Source organism: Zootoca vivipara, chromosome 6, assembly GCF_965207765.1.
Source record: "Zootoca vivipara chromosome 6, rZooViv2.hap1.1, whole genome shotgun sequence".
NCBI classification, from domain to species: Eukaryota; Metazoa; Chordata; class Lepidosauria; order Squamata; family Lacertidae; genus Zootoca; species Zootoca vivipara.
The window spans coordinates 79,941,012-79,959,094 of NC_142589.1; the positions used below are offsets into that span (position 1 = coordinate 79,941,012).

General features: G+C 50.2%; 2 protein-coding genes across 3 annotated transcripts; both read left to right on the forward strand.

The window, feature by feature from the left end:
* Window positions 1-220: 220 nt before the first annotated feature.
* SNRPA (small nuclear ribonucleoprotein polypeptide A) lies at window positions 221-5,450 on the forward strand. The gene is made up of 7 exons (XM_035117347.3): window positions 221-289; window positions 1,258-1,356; window positions 2,811-2,983; window positions 3,184-3,360; window positions 3,955-4,128; window positions 4,356-4,444; window positions 4,924-5,450. Exons 2-7 carry the CDS (start codon window positions 1,284-1,286, stop codon window positions 5,081-5,083), a joined length of 846 nt encoding a protein of 281 aa, XP_034973238.1. The 5' UTR covers window positions 221-289; window positions 1,258-1,283; the 3' UTR covers window positions 5,084-5,450.
* Window positions 5,451-6,624: 1,174 nt separating this feature from the next.
* Window positions 6,625-10,617, forward strand: MIA (MIA SH3 domain containing). 2 transcript variants are annotated; one of them, XM_088672810.1, is made up of 5 exons: window positions 6,625-6,713; window positions 6,936-7,104; window positions 8,712-8,845; window positions 10,004-10,114; window positions 10,341-10,617. In XM_088672810.1, the coding sequence occupies exons 2-5, from the start codon at window positions 6,975-6,977 to the stop codon at window positions 10,362-10,364; spliced, it is 399 nt and encodes a 132-aa protein (XP_088528936.1). In that variant the 5' UTR covers window positions 6,625-6,713; window positions 6,936-6,974; the 3' UTR covers window positions 10,365-10,617. The 2 variants fall into 2 exon arrangements, with proteins under 2 accessions (XP_088528936.1, XP_034973236.1); XM_035117345.3 differs by lacking the exon at window positions 6,625-6,713 and having other exon boundaries at window positions 6,839-7,104.
* Window positions 10,618-18,083: the final 7,466 nt, after the last annotated feature.

Consider the following 18,083-nt stretch of genomic DNA (forward strand, 5'->3'; position numbering starts at 1 on the left):
CAGGCTGTCTGGCCCTATCGGCGGACGTGGAAGGAGCGCCCAATCAGAACCTTCTGTATGGAAAGGGGCGGGGGCTGGAGCGAGACCGCCTCGTCGTTAGGGGGCGGGGAAGCCCTCAGGCAACCTCTGATTGGGTAGCGCGGCGCCCAAGAGACGAAACGCCGTTACGCGGCTTGCTGATTGGGGAGTCCGAACTGGGAGGCGTGGCTTGGTTCCGCGCGCCGGGGAGGACAAGGCGTCTTTCTTTCTCCTCGTCGGCTGCCGTCTGCGCTGGGCCTGCGTTGAATCGGTGAGGCATCGGGCGTCGGGGGGGCCATCGGGGCGGGAGGCGACGCGGAGCCGGGAATGGCGGGCCGGGCCTTCCTGGCGGCAGCGCGGTTTTTGTCCTGCCGCCCATTTTTCGATGCCGGCAGCGAGCGGAGGCGCCTCAACATCCGGGTATTTTCCCTGCTTGCTCCGCTTGCCTTAACATCCGGGGCTTTCGGCCTGTGCCTGATCCAGCAGCCAAGCTCTTCTTCGGTCAATGTGGAACCTCCAGGTCCAGCGGCAGTCCTATCTGGATTGCCAGGTTCTTTGGAGCATTTGGCCCCTGGGAGAAGAGGAGGCTGGGCTACATCATCACCACCATCATTTTATTTGTATGCTGCCTTTCCATAGTTAAAACAATGCTCAAGGCGGCTTACAATATGAAAAGATTTATATAATTACAAATATAGCAAAGTAGTCATAAAAATTTAAAAAAACCATTAAAAACTACATAACCAAACTGAACAATTTCCACATAAAAATAAAGATACAAAAAGTTAATACCGGTAATATAAGTTAATATCAGTAACAACGGCAAAAACTTACAACAAAACTTGTCCCACAATACCCCAATCCTTGCTGGGCAGCAGCCACAGGAGCAGTCCTTATGAAGGCTGTCAGGCCCCGCCCTGGGCAGCATGGCCCCCCTTGGCCTGATCCACCAATATATTCTTATGTTCTTATCTCCCTCTTTCCTGTGTATTGGAGCCAAATTTTCACTAATCCAGGCTTAGAGCCTGGATCCCTATAACTGCTGCCTCATCTGGAGTAGAAAGCTGTTTTGCCTTATTCAGGAGGGTCTGCATTAATGCTTTGTGAGAAAGTGTTCCAGCTTTTTTGGGTGGGGGCAGACTTTCCAGCAGCTGTGTCTACTTTTGCATAAGTGTCTCTATTGTTCAGAAATGTGTCCCATTTCTTCCTGTTCTGACAAGTTTCGTTTTGCCCCTCCAGAGTCTGCTGTTGATGTTGTGGTCACGATGGCTGTCCCCGAAACGCGGCCCAATCACACCATCTACATTAACAATCTCAACGAGAAAATCAAGAAAGATGGTGAGAGGCTGTTTATTCCTCCTTTGTTTCTTACCAGCTCACATCTCAGATACTGTCCCAATTTCCTTAATTTTGCGCAGAGAAGGTTGGAGTGCTTTTGGCTCCCAACGTCCCTCTGTAGCACAGGGCATATTTTGAGTGTTGTGAGTGCCCATTACAGTATGTAAATTGGCAGAGTGCGGGTTCCAGATGTTCGTTTTGGCCATTTTTAATTGCAATTCTGCTTGGACCTTATGACCACCGCAGCACCTCTGGTGCAGTTGTGCTATCTTCGAAGAATGTACAGTGGAGCCTCAGGTGACGTTGCCTCCGGTTTACGTCACCCTCGGCTTGCGACCGGCGCAAACCCGGAAGTGCAGGAATGGGTTACTTCCAGGTTTGCGCATGTGCAGATGCACTAAATCGCACATGCGCAGACGCAACACTTTGGATTGCGTCATTTTTGGATTGCAGCGGGGGCTCCGGAACAGATCCCCGCCATAAGCCGAGGTTCCACTGTAAAACAAAATAACGGAACTTATTTGCTGAATGCCCACTGCTGGTCCCATGCTGTGCAGACTTATATAAACCAAATCAGCACTTTGAACTTAGGCAGTCAGCAGCCAAAGTTGGCGCAGCTGCATCAGCCGCTTTGAATGAGCCGCACATAGAGGTAGCTGGTCTGAGGTCGCCAAGCTGCATTTGGTTGGCCTCCAAATTTGCCACAGGGCAAGTGAGGGTTGAGGCTCATATCAGACTTCCCTCAATTTATAAATGGCTGGTTCTACAATCACACCCTAGAGGTCTGGCCCCTCTGATTCTTCGAGACCAATTTCAGTCCGGCTGGCAGTTTGAGTTCCAGGCCACTCTCCGGAAACTGGGCTTCTCACCCCAAGCCCTATTGGCCATGGGCATAGACCCAAGCGAGATCCGAGGTCAGACAAAGAATTGTGGACACGGAGAGACAGCTGGACAGCATGAGGTCCCTGGATTTCAATATAGCTGAAAATGAGAAATACGTTGCTGCCCTAGCAGCGTATCTCTTTTACCTTGAATCCAGAAACTCAAGAAGAGCCTTCACGCTCGCCCGAAGCTCAGCATTGCCCTCGCCAGTGTTGTTAGGCTCCTTTGGAAAGATCCCATACGAGCAGAGACTCTGCTCCTGCCCATTGGGGGAAGTAGGCAGCCCCGAACATCTATTTTTTAGATGCCCTCTGTTCGATAAGGCACGCAGAGATACCATCGCCCCCACTCTGGAGAAGTAGAACATTTCAGTGGCACGTTGCATTTCTGTGTACCCGCCAGCAGAAGACTTTCCCCAAGGAGGCTTGCTTGGCACCGACTCTGCCCTCCTTCCAGCACCAAGGAAAGACTTTTATATTCTCCAGGGTGCTTGGACAGGTTTCCTGGGGTCAAAGTGTAACCATGTGTTCTCTCCCCCCCCCACTCTATGTCTGCTCCCCCCCCCTCTTTAGAGCTGAAGAAATCCCTCTATGCCATTTTCTCCCAGTTTGGCCAGATCCTCGACATCCTGGTCTCCCGCAGCCTGAAAATGCGGGGACAGGCCTTTGTCATCTTCAAGGAGGTCAGCAGCGCAACCAACGCCTTGCGCTCCATGCAGGGCTTCCCCTTTTACGACAAGCCCATGGTAAGTGGGGTGATGCCGCCTTCTTTGCTCCTTGGCGAAGCGGGAACGGCCCACCTAGGTTGAGACTTTAAAGGTTTTCTTGCAGCCTCCTTAGCATTTGGAGGTCCTCCTCCGTTTTGGGTTCTAGCAGGCCTGGTTACGGTGTCTGCAGCGTGCGTTTTTCTCCCTGGCAAACCAAGCGCTCCTCTTTCCACCCTCAGAGAATCCAGTATGCCAAATCTGACTCTGACATCATCGCCAAGATGAAGGGCACGTTTGTGGAGCGGGACCGCAAGCGAGAGAAACGGAAGCCCAAAGGCCAGGAGGTGCCAGCCGTCAAGAAGCAGATCCCTGGGGGAGCAGCACCGGTGGCCCCTGCCGTCCAAGGCGCTGTGCCGGTGAGTATCCGGACCCGGGTGCCCACAAGGCGCTCTCCCTCCTTCCCATCTGCTGGGCCTGGGGCGGGGCAGTAATATCTGTCTTGCATGATCTCTCTAGATCAGGGGTGCTCAAACTTCTTTCAAAGAGGGCCAGATTTGATTAATGTGTGAGGGCCGGCCAAAGTTGTTGAGCATTTTTTAGGATTGAATTGAAGTTATTGAGCTTTTTAGGATTTGACCCCAGTAAATAAACTGCCAAGGCGGACTTTGGACATGCCTGCTCTAGATGGTTCCTGTTTCAGTCTACTCGTTGGAGACCCTTTTCCCAGTTGGGCTATCCTACCACAGGGTGATGGGGCTGATAGCAGAGCTTGGGGGCATATATCCTTCAGAGAAAGCACAATTTGCAAATGTAAAGAGATTCTGGTTGCAGCTTTCTGAGTCAGACCTTGGGCCTCTGGGTTAGCCCTCCTTCCTGCTGTGATCCTACTGCTCCCTCTGTCCTTTCAGTGGGTTGAACCGAGCAGAGAGGGGGCTCCTGGGAAGTCTTTCTTTTGGCCCTAGAGCATTTGCAGTTTGTCACCCGTGTGTTTTCTCTCTCTGCCTCTGTAGGGCATGCCGCCCATGAACCAGGCCCCTCGTATGATGCACCACATTCCAGGCCAGCCGCCCTACATGCCCCCTCCGGGAATGATGCCTCCCCCCGGCATGGCACCTGGCTCCATCCCCCCGGGGGCGATGCCACCGCAACAGATGCTGCCTGGACAGATGGCTCCAGCCCAGCCAGTGAGTGGGGAAGGGGAGAGGACTGCGCAAGGCAGGGTGGGGCAGAACCACAATGCAGAACCCACTGGTTTGGGCCTGTGAAGTTGTGGGTGAGATTGGAGCAGGGTGGGGCATCGGCCAGAAAGGCCTAGCCATACCTGGGGGGGGGGCAACCTGCCTCCCCTGCACTGAGGGCTCAGGGTTTCTTGGAGTTTTCAGCATGCCTTGATCTTTCTGCCTGTTTGCAGCTGTCCGAGAATCCTCCGAATCACATCTTGTTCCTCACCAACTTGCCGGAAGAGACGAACGAATTAATGCTCTCCATGCTTTTCAATCAGTAAGTACCTGGGTGTTTCTTGCCACTAGGAGGGCCAGGTGGAAGTTTCTGATCTGTGGTGCTCTCTGGGGAAGGCAAAGCTGGGACCACCAGGGGAAGGTTTGCTCGGTAGTTGTGACAGTTGTGTTGTGGGTCGTCTTCAGTTAACCACACCAGATCTGTTAAGACAGCTTTAGTTGATTAAAGCAGCAGCTGCTGGGGAACCCACAAAAGCTCTGCTGCTGAGCCAGAATTCCTTCCTGCTCACCGTGCCCACATATACCCGCCCCCCCAAAAAAACCATTTCCCCAGGCCCCTAAGCAACACTTCCAGGTCCCATCTCTATCTCATCATTCCTTCCTCCGCCTCCATCTTTGCCCTTGGATTGGCGTCTGCCCTGGTCTTCCATTTCCATGTTGCCTCCCTTTCTCTCCACTTTGCACCCTCTGGTTCCCATGTTGGGGTTAAGCCTTCAGCTCCTCTCGCTTCCCCTCCTCCAGGTTCCCAGGCTTCAAGGAAGTGCGTCTGGTTCCCGGGCGCCACGACATTGCCTTTGTGGAGTTTGACAACGAGGTTCAGGCTGGAGCCGCCCGTGACGCTCTCCAGGGATTCAAGATCACGCAGAACAATGCCATGAAGATCTCCTTTGCTAAGAAGTGATGCCTCTGCCGTCCCTGGGCAACTCTCCTCCTGCCCTTTCTAGTTGGTGCCTGTGAAATGGTTTTTTTTGTGGGGGGGCGGCTGTTCTGTTCTGCGAGGTAAGTGGTGTGTGTGCATGAAAGCGAGAGGGAGCCCAGCAGCACGAAAGGCAGCACCCAGATCTTGTTGTTCCTGAGCCAAGAGACCCAGACAAGCTGCCCCTGGCTACTCTTGGGGACTTGGATGTGTGTGTGTGTGTGTGTGTACACAGGCGGCTGGGGATAGTAGCCGACTCCTTGCAAAAGCATTGTACCCAGGGTCTGACGGCCAGACATTGCACCTGGAGCTTTTCTGTTTTGCAATAAAACAACCACCGGTTTATTTTTCACCTTGGACTTTGGCTCTTATTAACTGGAGACTCCTGGGTCGTCTTCTTTGGAGGGGGCTGCACACCGTATTTCCACGCACAATCAGCCTTGCTAAGAGCGCACTGACTATTACTGGCCTGTCCTCCCAAATGGACCAAAGTTAGTCACAGAAACTTAGAGGAGATTCTTAACACATAATGGGCAAGTAGCTATGTGGGTGTTCTAGCAGCCTCACCTGTATCTTTGTAGGCATAAGAACTCTTCTCCAGCAGCCAAGTTGGGGCCACTGTCTTATTTATTGCAATCACATCCCACTTTTTTCCCCATGGAGCAAAGGTGGCATATACATCATTCTCCTCCCTCCACGTTCAATCCCCACAACAGCCCTGCGAAGGAGGCTAGTCCGAGAGCTGTCGTGACTGGCTCGAGGTCGTCCAGTGAGTTTCCTGGCCAAGTGAGGCATTTGAACCCTGATCTTCCAGGTCGTGGTCCCACACCCTAACCCAACACACCAGCTTCCTTTTGCTCTTGCCTCTTGCCTTGGAGGTGGCCAAGGAGCTGGCATGAGTTTCAATAGCCAGCTGTGGGCATTCTTGGGAAGGTGCGTGCACACGGAGAGAGGGGGGCTTAATATTAGGGCTCCCTCTCTACGCCAGGCCTGTGGTCCCTCAGCAAGCATGGCCTTGCCTCACTCTGCATCAAGTGCTCCTTATGCCCGGGGAGAGAGTGCATTTTGTTTGGGGGACAAGCTCAGCAGAAACTCACAGTGAGTAAGTTTACTTCTGAAGTTGGGTATATGGGGCGGGGGCGGGGGGGGGCTTGCTTGGTCAACCTGAGCAGCTATGCTTTCCATAATTTCAGTGGATAAAATAAATCGGGGGTAACTTGCTGCACCCTTCAGGACAGAGACTCCGTAGCCAACGGATCATCTGCATTGTCTTGTTAAAAGCTGTTGTGTAGTCCTCTGTCCTGGGCGGCTAAAGCCTGGCTCCCTTCCAGGCCCTGTTTTGCTCCTTTTCCTGCCCTCCCGAGAAAGGAGGGCAGCACACAAGGTAGTCTGTGTGTGGACAGGGAGCCCTTTTCTTCCAGGGCTGGCCTGTTCTGCCGTCTGCTTCCTGTTTAGACAGGCAGCAGCCCCAGATCGGATCCATCACTTGCTGCGTTTATTTGAAGCCTTACAAAGTTGTGCAGCTGGCAGAAAATTAGATTCAGAGTTCTTGGCTGGCTGTATCAGGCTTCTGAAATCCAGGAGAAGGGGAAGGCAGTGTGAAGATATGAGATACGTAGGTATTCCCGCAACACTATCCCCTTCCATCTCTGGGGGCTGGATCCTTACTCCTGAGAAACTGGAGCGTTAGTGGAAGTTTCATGACATCAGGGCAACTCAGCCAGCAGGGGAGGGTGGAGCTGGCAGGCTTCAGCCAATGATGCCGCCTGGGCAAACCTAGGCTACAAACAGTGCCCTCTTGTCCCCCGTCTGGGTGGCTGACCAGTTTCTCCATCAGATAAACCTCTGAGGCTGTGTGTCCGGCCAATCTGCAGAAATGGGGGGTCCTGCTTGGGGCATCTTCGGGGCCTCCCTTCTCCTTGGGGCCCTTTGGGGACTTGCGTGGGGTGGCCAGCAGATGGGCAAGCTCGCGGACAAGAAGCTGTGTGCCGACGCCGAATGCGACCGTGAGTCCCCTTGCCTCTTTGTTGTGGAAGATTGCGGGGGGGGGGGGAGGAAGAGGTCCCTGTCATCCAGCCAGGGGCCTCTAGGAAGCACAGCGAGATGGGGAAAAAGGGTGCCCCATGATTTGTTCCCAGCAGCCAGAAGTTTGGAACAGGAAAACCCAGGAGGGGAGAGGGTTTGGATTCTGCTTGCTGTTAATATCTTGTTGGCCACTAAAGAAGCCCCTTTTGGCCTGACCCTGCAGGTACTGAGCTGGAAAAAGGACAATCAAACCATTGGGGGCCAGAATACCATCTCTATCTGGGAGTGGACAGTGTGTTGGGCTTCTTTACAAAAGTGCATGGGGTACAGAAATAATTTTTGCTCCTCTCCCCTAATACGAAGGCTGTCTCTGCATAGCAGTTGGGGGGCAGAAATGAGGAAAGCGGTGCTGTTGCCCTCCTGCCCTCTGTGTTTCCATTTTTAAAAAAAGGTTAATTGATGCTTATTCAAAGATATATAAAAAATCATACACATTAGAATGTGTCTTTTTATAAGGCACTGAAATAAGACATTTAATCTAGGAAAAAACAGGCAGAAAGGAGAAAAAGAGAAAGCAAAAGAAGAGGAAATAATGAAGATAAAAAGACGTCTGGTTCTCTGTTCTGCAGCAAAATACAGTCTTCACTCATTAACATTCAACCATTTTATCTTCTATAAACCCAGAATTTCTTCAAATGCAGATATTACAAGTTAGTTGTCTCTTTCATGCAAAAAGTCCATAAGAGGTTTCCAGTCCTTAAGAATTGTCAAAATTTACTTTTCTCTAATGTGTCCTGCATGTTTACTACTAAGCACCAGGGAGGACTTTCTGAGGGTAAGAGCTGTTCGAAAGCAGAACGGACAACCTCGCAAGGCGGCCAACTCTCCTTCGTTGGGGCTTTTTAAGCAGAGGCCGGAGGCCGGGGATTCCTGCATTGCAGGGACTCGCTGACCCACAGGGTCCCTTCCCACAGTAGGATGGTTTTAGTGGCTTACAATAGTTCTCCACCCCATTTTATCCTCACAACAACCCTGTAGGGTAGGTTTGGCTGTGAGAAACGTAGTCGCAGGGTCACCCAGGGAGCTTGACCCTGGTGGATTCAAACTCTTAGAAATGACACCCTGCCTACTCCCCACAAGGAGTGAGGATGCTTCACTTCGCTTGGGGCAGAGAGCCTTTCCAAAGCCATGGGGGGAGAGACTTGTGACTTCCCACTTCCTCCAGTTGCAAAGGATTCCGTCGTTCGGTTTTACATTCCACTATAGGGACAACTTAAAAAAAATAGCTCCTGAGCTTTGGTTTTCCTCTTCCCTCGCAGTCCTTATTTCCTTGCATGCCATTGTGTTTTTTTGATACATTGTAGGCCTGTGGGGCAGAGACTGCCTTGTTGTGATTGTGGGTAAGCTGACTCCCTGGGAGCCTCTGTGCCTGAAGAGAGGGGTACACATGCTCCGATGTGGGCATGGCTTTGTGTGGGGAAGGAGAGGACAACCCTTCCCCAGACGCATCACATGGGTGCCATGTTCCTTTGGGATGGCAGAATCTAAGGCGGCCCCCTGTGCTTCTCTCCCCCCATCCCCATCGCAGATCCCATCTCCATCGCGGTTGCTCTCCACGACTACATTGCCCCCGACTGCCGCTTCATCCACATCCAGAGGGGCCAAGTGGTCTACGTCTTCTCCAAGCTGAAGGGCCGCGGGCGACTCTTTTGGGGAGGCAGCGTGAGTAGCTGCCAGGGGGTGCCAGTTGGCTGTCAGATCGCGGCGTAGCAGGGGGTTGGGCTAGATGGCCCCCAGGGAACCTGAAAACTGGGAAGCAGTGAGCATGTCCTGCTTTGTCCCAGCTCCTGAGTTCCCAGAGCGGATCCTGATCCTTCCCCTAGCTGTCACCTTCCTGTTCCTTCTCCATGTGATGGGACTGAGGAGAAGCTGGTTGTGTTCCTGCCTCTGAAACAGGCAATAAACAGGCAATAAATAGGGGATGATCTCAGAGAAGGCAGTTAATTTGTAAGGTAAAGGTGTGAACCGTATAGTGTGAACCTGCCTTACACGTACCACATAATACCCACTCCAAACTTTTAGTGGCCTTTGGAACTCCCTGCCTATTGATACCGGGCTGGCGCCTTCGCTGAACTTTTTTGGGCACCTGCTAATAACATCATTTTGTTTAGAAAGTGCTTGCGAGTTAAAATCTGCTATTAAACCTATAGTTATTTTTTTAATCGGTTCAGAAGCCTTAAGTTATCACTAAGGAAAATCAACAACAATAATAGATTCAGGTAGGTAGCTGTGTTGGTCTGAATAAGTGTGCATGCACACGAAAGCTTAGCTGGTCGGCGGTTCGAATCCCCGCGATGGGGTGAGCTCCCGTTGCTCGGTCCCAGCTCCTGCCAACCTAGCAGTTCGAAAGCACGTCAAAGTGCAAGTAGGTAAATAGGTACCGCTTCGGCGGGAAGGTAAACGGCGTTGCCATGTGCTGCTCTGGTTCTCCAGAAGCGGCTTTGTCATGCTGGCCACATGACCTGGAAGCTGTACGCCAGCTCCCTTGGCCAGTAAAGCCAGATGAGCACCGCAACCCCAGCGTCATCTGCGATTGGACCTAATGGTCAGGGGTCCCTTACCCTTTACCTTTAAGGTGCTACTGGACAATTTTTTTATTTATAACAACAATAATCTTATTGTTTTGTAAACCGATTTCTGGTTTAATCAAGTGCTGTATAAATTTGATGAAAGAGCAAATAATTAAATCGCATAAAGATTCCCTGGGAGAGGGAAGCTGGCACTTCCCGCAATGGCCAGCAGAGGGAGCCCCTTCTATGGGGAAAACAGACCCAGGTGTGTCCTGCTCCCCCCCTTTTCTTTTTCTTTTTTTTTGCACAGGTGCAAGGAGACTATTATGGGGAGCACCCGGCCCGCCTGGGCTACTTCCCCAGCTCCGTCGTCCAGGAGAACCAGTACCTGAAGCCAGGCAAGGTGGAAGTGAAGACTGACGTAAGTTTGGGATGACGCGGGTGGGGGTGGGGGGGAGGGGGCGTGCTGGGGAGAGCTCCCCCTTTCCCATCCCTGACCCCCTTTCCCTGCCTCCTTTCCTTGTCTGCTGGGCTATGCGATGCGAAAAGCATCGGGCGGGAGAGCAGCCCCGTACCATGTGGGGCAGGTTGGGAGAATTGCATTTTGGGGTTCCCTGGCTAGGAGGAGCAACCTTCGTTTCTTTCAGAAATGGGACTTCTACTGCCAGTGACTCAAGCAGACCGGATTCGGTGACGCCCCAGCTCTCGTTCCCGGAGACCACGCCAGCCTTGCAGGGTAGGGCGCCCGGGAGTCTCACGCCTGCTCTGCCTAGTTCTCGCTAGATGCTGCTGCTCTTCCTACGTGGGCCTTGCAGCGGGGTGGGGGCTGCATCCTGCAGCTGCCCCAGGTGTAGATAAAGAGGGGGCTTCCATTGACACAACTGACCCCTTCCGCCCTTGAAATAAAGCGCTTTCTGAGCAAAACCCGTACTGATGTTTTTGATCTTGAGAACCGAACAGCACATAAAAGCCTACTGGGTATGGCCAATAGCCCTTCTAGGCTAGCATCCGATTCTAGGATTCAAACACAGGATTCAATCAGGATTCAAACACAGGAGCAATATTCTCCCCTCCTGCAGTTTCCAGCAACTTGGGTTCAGAAGCATGGCTGCCTCCAAAGAATAGCGATCCTGTCTAGTCGCCATCCCTAGCCCTCACGTCCTGTGTGAATTTGTCCCATGCTCTTCTAAAGCCATCCAAGTTGGTGGCCCTTTGCTGCCTCCTGGGGGAGGGAGTTCCACAGGTTAACATAGCAGCAAGGGATGGCTACCAACATGGATGGCTCCTGAATCCCCGTTGCTCCCGTGTTCAGATCCTGCTTGCTGCTTTCCCTAAACGGGTGTCAGGTTGGCTGTGAGTCTCATCAGCCAGTTCTTCTGTTCTGATGCCCTTGGGAGTCCGCCGACAGTCGTTGCCCTCTGCTCATGCTCGGAAGCGCTCTTCCACCTGGAGTGCTGCATGCTCCGCGGTCACATCAGGTTGTGGGGCTGAGTCTCCGAAGTGAGCTGCGAACACAGAGTTGAGCATGGGCAGGTGCCAAGCGAGCCCATTCTGCCTCCCCAGCCAAGCCCTGGGAATGTAGGTCGACAGCTCTCTTTCCCTGCTTGGCATTTTGCCTCTCCTCCGCAGCCTGGCAGAGCTCCTGCCCCCCCAGGCTCCAGCCGCCACTGTGACCCAGTTCCTGGGCCTTGGCAGAAGGCCTGCGTCACACCTGCTGCCCCAATGCCCCCCCCCCAATGCCAGCACAACCGGGATGAGGCTGGAGCCAGTTTCTCAGGTGGTTGTGCCATGGCCCCATCCGGCTAGCATTGCCCCTGCCCCTGCAGCCTGGCTGGGATGCCCCCGCACCCCACTGCCTCTGGGGTGAGGGGGTCCAGAGGCTCCCTTCTCCTCCCTGCCCGCCCTTGCTCCAGCCCCACTCAGTTTTCCAGAGATCGCTATCAGCTCCGCAAGCTGACTCACGGGAGCAAAGTCCGTGGCGCCACGGGATTAACGGGAGCAGGAGGCTGGCGGTTGGCCTTTGAACCAGAGGGGGACCCGGGGCAGTAAGGGGGGGTCTGGTCATATGCCAGAGGGACAAAAACATTGTGGGGGGGAGGGCAGACGATGCCAAGGTCTCTGGTTTCTCTGTCCTGGCACAGGGATGCGGAGCAGAGAGCGGTGTGCATTTATTGAGTGGAGAAAAAAGCAGAAACACAAAGGAAACAATAACAAGAGAAAAGGCCGATGATAAAATAACAATAGACTTAAAATAGATTGAAACTCGTGTCAGCTTTCTAAATCTCAGGGCAGAGGCTTGTTTTTAGCAGGGGCCGGAAAAAGTGCAGTGAAAGCGTTTGCCCGGTGTCAAGAGGCAGGGAGTTCCACAATGCACAAATGTGGAAGGGGCATTGTGTGGCACCTGTGCCAGCTTTGCAGATTGGAGCAGTTGAGGGGCACACATGGAAGAAGGGGGTCTCTGAGGGAAACTGGTTTGCACGACTCAACCGAGGAGAAAAACCTTACCGGTGCTCAGGCCGACAAGACCTGCACCGTCGTCAAAGTGGCTTGCCAACGTCTCTGTTGACTATTTTAGCTTGCCAGAGCGGCAGCCATCACCTGCACCCGCAATCCCCTCGAGTAGAGGTGTCCCCCACACCTTTTGGGTGCCAGGAGCACAGACATGGATGGCGCACAATACCCATTTCACAGGAAGAAGTGGGGAGGCTCACCGAGATAAAACGCAGGCACACACACCAGCAGGCAGCAACTCCAACCAGCTCCCCCTTCCCACATGCCAATCCTGTGATTGCTGCATTGCCGGGGGGGTTGGACTAGATGATCCTGGGTGTCCCTTCCAACTCTGCAGTTCTGCGATTCTCTAACCCACTCTCATTTAAACAAAAAAGAGGAGGGTCAGGGGTTATTGGCTGTTGCAAGGGTCTGCGGTCTCCCTCATCCTCCCACTGCCCTCCTGGGGGGCAGAGCTTGGGGGGGGGGTCTTCCTAGGGAGAAGAGATGTGGGTCAGCTCAAGGAGGCTTGGGTCTCGAGTTCCATTTCCGGTAGCCGGCAGGAGGGAGTTCTCCTTTCGTTCAGAGCATTGCACTCTCTGAGTGTCCGATTTACCTAGGCAGTTCCAGGTAGGGCTGGGAGGAGCTGTGGGATGGAAACGGTGAGGACTAGGAAGCTGGAGCTGCTCCGAGCCTGTTTGCCCTGGCCTGCACACCCAGCTGCTCCCAGTTTCTCCAGCGCATGGAAAAAACACACCCTTAGCTGTGCCCATGACCTGACTGCCTTCAGAGAAGGAACCTGGAGCCAAACGCTTTCGAATGTGCCCTAGCTGGCTCCTCGCAACACCCCTGAAAGGCAGGCCCCCATCTCTCCTTCCTGCTGAGTGGGGCTGCCCCAGGTCGTAGAACAGAATCATAGGATGGCAGAGTCGGAAGGGACCCCCAAGGCTCATCTAGTCCAACCCCAAACAGATACCCTCCCACTGAGCTAGGACTGTCCAAAAACCTGGCTGAGGGAACAAGCAGCCTTTCTTATTTGGGCATATCTACTAAATTGGGAATGGCTGATACGCAGGGGTCAGCAACCTTTTTCAGCCGTGGGCCGGTCCACTGTCCCTCAGACCATGTGGTGGGCCAGACTATTGTTATAAGAATTTTGAGGTCATATCTATATATATATAATAATTGTTCATAAAACATGTACATGAATGTACAGGCACATGTCTGAAGCAGCACAGGAAGACAGGCCTTTCTGACACCATTTTGACTCTCTCTCTGACCAGGTGTTCCTCTGCAAGGAAGAAGTGGGGTGGGGGGAACCTTCTCATTGTCTCAGGAATTAAAGTGATAATCCCTGGCATCCTGATACCTGACTGCCAGACAAAAGGGTGTGATTAACTTGGCTGGGAAACAGGGAAATGTAAATATCTCTCAATTTTGTTGATTAGGTTTTGGGGGGCAGGGGGCAGGGTCCAGACTGCTCAGATTACTGCCACCAGACCTCCCCTTTCATGATGTACCTATGATGAATCTAGGGAGGGGGGTCTTGGGCTACACCCCTTCTGTGACATATGGATGATGCTTCTGGGGGGTGGGCTGAAACCAATTTCAAATTTCTTTTTAAGGGCAAGACATCTTTGTTTGGGGTTCCTTCCTTGTTCTCCTGTGTGAGAGGAAGGACCCTGTTGCAACAGCAAAAATAAAAGTGCCTTGCTTCGTACGTCCTGGTTTGGTCTCTGTTATTTGGTGGGCAGGAGACGCTTAAATTCGTCTGCTTGCCTGGATCCTTGAGCTCTCCCTGGGTCAAGATCCATTTCTCTGGGTTCATAGGAACCAGCTTAAATTTTACAACAATTTGGCGACCACTTCGGGGACCCAGTTTTGCCTTGAGCTCCGGGTTCACTGAGGAAGGGGAGCCCAGCGCGCCCTTGCCTCTTTTGCAGGGGGGTAAACCAACCTCAGGACCCGAGGCACTTGGTAGTAATTGAGAGTCCAAGCGGGACCCCCAGGACGAAGCAACGTTTAAAGGGACAAGGCTGTTTTTTTTTCAGGAACCAGTTGGAAGCTGGAGACAACGGGATTCGACTGAAAGGATCGGTCGTGAGTATTAAAAGGGGACACCTTGGGTGAGCTAAGAACCACAGCAACTAAAAATCTATTTCTCCACTTGGACTATCCTTTTCTACTCTCCTCTTTGGACCTTAGTTGCAGCAAGGCTGCCAGGCACAGTTACAAGGTAGAACTGAGGTCCAGGGCAACAGTCTTTACGTTAAACGCAGAGCTCAGAAAGACTGTCCCAGCTCCCTTCTGCCAAACTGAGCAGAAGTCTGAGCAAACTGTCGCTTTTCTACCAATCTGGGAATCTGGCTATCCCAGCTCTGTTTCCTATTCCTCTGCTCTTAATCTTCGGGTGAAGACGCCCCCCTGCCATGGCGACCTTTGTTAGGTATGACCCATGACCAGAGATTGCAAGTGCGCCCGTTCCTTTCCTACTACTCTGTATCTCTGTATTCCTCAGTTCCGACCTGACATTGCGTAGGCAAGCGTTCAGTAGGACCTGAGTCTAGTGTGTAAGAGGCAGGGAAGTTGCTGTGGAACCCTCAGGCAATTGATGACCAGTGGGAGGGTTCCAATAGGGTTTTAGCTGCACCAGGCCGCCTAGTAGTTAGTGCACGCGAACGGCAGGCAGGAACACCACTAGGACGTGGGGGTGAGTCATAGACTCGGGAAGTTAAGAGTGTCCAGGAACAGGGTCGGGGACCCGAACTGCAGTATAAAAAGGCTTAAGTAAAATGGGTGCAACCCACTCTAAGGAATTCCTTTCCCAGACTCCCAACCGAGGCAAAGCACAACTGAGGCTTGGCTCCGGTAAGGACTTTGAGGATGAAAGTCCACTCCAATTCGTTCTCTTAAATTGGCACGAAATCCCCGGGGCGGACAAGCTTGAAGGGAACCAATTGCAAAAACTTTGTAAGAAAAAAACACTGGGTCCGCTTTACTATGGACCACCCAGATGAGGGGAAATGGCTACCAGGAGGTTCCTTTAACATACAGTGAATCTCCGCTTTAAAATTAACCCTGGTGAACTCTGAATGGGAAAAGTTTTGTGAGGAATCCTGCAAAGTATGTTATGGTATAAAATTATATATGTTTGCATGTTACATGTTGTCTGTGTTGTCTGTGAAGTGTATGTGCGTCTGATCCTTGTGTCTGCTATAGTTCATTGTTCCCCTTAAAGTAAATGAGAGATATAATCCAGGTTTAGGAAATTAGGGGTTTGTGTAAAATTTGGCCATGACACCCACAGACTGCCTTTTTTAAAGCATGCATAGTTTAAAATAATATAATAATAAGGCAAGCTTGCTTAAATAATCTTATGTAAGGGCTTGATCAACCCAAAAACAATGGCAAATATTTAAAAGAGTGGAGGTAGTGTGTAAAGGTTTGTTTTAAAGAGGCTGTAGAAGGCCATTTTTTCCTCTCCAAAAGTAAAAAGAGGGGGCAGGATGAAGGAAAATAAGAGTAGTAAGTTTGAAAATGCTTGCTCAATGCTTTGAAAATATTTTGAAACTTGAAAATGTTCACTTCATGAGGTGTGCAAATGTTTGTTATTGAGAGAGGCTCTAAAAGGGAGTCTTCCTCCAAGTGACTAGAGGAATATTGACTAAAGGAAAATTGAACAGCTATTCCTATAAAGGTGAATTGTTTGTCAAAAGTAGAGCTTCCTTAGCCAGGAATTGTCTATCTGAGTCTAGTTTTAACTTCAATTGTGTTGGGCTCCTGATATCACCTCTTAAGGAAAAAAACTCATCTGCTAAAGGGTTCTATATAAAGTTGGTATTTTCATTCAAATCTTGTGAATCCTGTATCTTAGAGGGTTAGACTAAATGACCTCAGGGTCCCTTCTAACCCCCATTTTAGAGCTATGTGAAAGGCAATGTGTCTGATGTGGTGATGGGTTGAAATTCAGCCCAGCTCTGCTTTCTGGCAAGGAAAGATTATTGGTTTTCAGAGTTGGAACAAGAGTGTAATTGTTGTTTTTGTGGAGTGATTATATAAGTTTTTATCACTTTCTCTATTAAGGGTTAAAGTTTAAGCACATATGAAAGTCTTGAACATTTCCCAATCTTTCTCTAGAGAGTAAAAGTGGGGTGTATGTGCATACCTACCCCTTTCTGTACAGAAAGGGGGAGCGGGAAGGGAAAAGGGAGATTGTAACCTTGAAAATGTTTGTTTGTGAACTCACAATATTTAAGGTCTGTGTCACAAGGGAGCCATGTGCTCTGTATGTAATGTTTCACCATGTGACTATGGAATATGGTGTTCCTTCTAGGGAAATGTTATTAAAAGTAGAGGATCCATAGCCAGCAAATGTCTATCTGAGTCACTTTAACCTTGATTCAAATGGACAGAATGGTTTTAGTAAGGAAGTAAATTCCCTCTTAAACTGTTTATCCAATCTTAAGGTTTGCTAAAGGCTTCTATATAACGTTGGTACTTTTAATCTTCCCCTTCCTTATTTTTCCCTTAGTACACACATGTGCTTCCGTGATAGGGCATAGCCTGTGTTTCCTTCCCAGTCAGGCGTCTGTACTCAAATGTATGTGTATCCTAAGGGCAGTGATAGTGTTGAGATCCCCATATTTCAGAAGGGGTGGACTAGATTACTCAAGATCCCTTCCAACCCTTTCCAAACTTGCAAAAAGGAGGGAGAGAAAATGTGTTTGTAAGCACTGAAAAGTGAGTTTCTGTGTAAAATCTAACCCTATTTTAAAATCTACTCTTTCCCCTTCCCTTCCTTTATTCAGATGGTAATTTTGTCAAGAGGTGCAGCACTTTAAAAAATGGTACAATAGACTGCCGAATCATGAACTCTGTACATGCACAGAGGCTATGTCAGCTTGAAGAGGAAAATAGAGGAGAAAAATGAGGTTTTAACTAAGGGGCGAAAAGGTTATAATCTGCTCATGAAATATTATTCAAATTTCTTAATGTAAAGCTTTGAACCACTGAGGGAAAACAACCTCATGTGTGTTACTGGTCCATCAAGGTTAAGTGGTTGCCAAGTTCCAAAAATCTTAACATGCCAGATTCTTTCCACAGGTATAAATAGCAGAGTACTACTATAAGTCTGTCTCTTGAGTAGTTTATAAATTAATTAAGAGGTTCAAGGTTATGCTTTGCACATGAAACTTAAATTTAAATTTCCTTATGTAAAAATAAATAGATAAAGAACCATTGAGAACCATCAACTGTTTAGAAGCTGCCAATTCCAGTTCAACATGCAAAACTCTGTACATTTTAGGAACATTTCCTGACTGATTTTCACATGAAATAATTTTCCCTTTCCAGCAGAATACTGAGATTCAGGGTGTGGAGAAATTCTTTCAGAACCTTAATGCAAAATTATCTCCCAATGGGGGGGGGGGGGACGCCACCTAAACAAGCCCCTCCACACTTGGAAATTCATAGAAAATTGCTGTCTACCAGTTGACAGACTATGCAAACAAAAGGCTCCATTTCTTTCCTAGCAGGTACTCAGGATGGATACTTATCTCCCATTTGCATTTCACCCCGAAGCATTACCCTATGTTAATATAACCCTCCCTTTTCTAATGTAGCAATGATTGAGTGTTTTGCCAATTCTTTTCTTCCACAGCAAAAAAAAAAAAAAAAAAAGTGAGGAGTGAGGAGATACAAACAGTAATTTCATTTCTCTTTGGCGCTTCTCTTTAGCTTATAAATAATCTGCTTCCATTTATTATATCAGTTTTTCCATTATGTCTATGAAATTATTCTTTTGTGGGGCAACAATTTTTAAGAAAAATTATAGCCCCAAATGGGGAATTGTTATAAGAATTTTGAGGTCATATCTATATATATATAATAATTGTTCATAA

Excerpts from the sequence above, each read along its gene's own strand:
- SNRPA (XM_035117347.3), top strand. The coding sequence starts at position 1,284 with ATGGCTGTCCCCGAAACGCGGCCCAATCACACCATCTACATTAACAAT. Across the intron at positions 2,984-3,183 it reads CCTTTTACGACAAGCCCATG|AGAATCCAGTATGCCAAATC; the intron begins GTAAGTGGGGTG and ends TTCCACCCTCAG. Across the intron at positions 4,445-4,923 it reads CTCTCCATGCTTTTCAATCA|GTTCCCAGGCTTCAAGGAAG; the intron begins GTAAGTACCTGG and ends CCCCTCCTCCAG.
- MIA (XM_088672810.1), top strand. The coding sequence starts at position 6,975 with ATGGGGGGTCCTGCTTGGGGCATCTTCGGGGCCTCCCTTCTCCTTGGG. Across the intron at positions 8,846-10,003 it reads GACTCTTTTGGGGAGGCAGC|GTGCAAGGAGACTATTATGG; the intron begins GTGAGTAGCTGC and ends TTTTTTGCACAG. Across the intron at positions 10,115-10,340 it reads AGGTGGAAGTGAAGACTGAC|AAATGGGACTTCTACTGCCA; the intron begins GTAAGTTTGGGA and ends CGTTTCTTTCAG.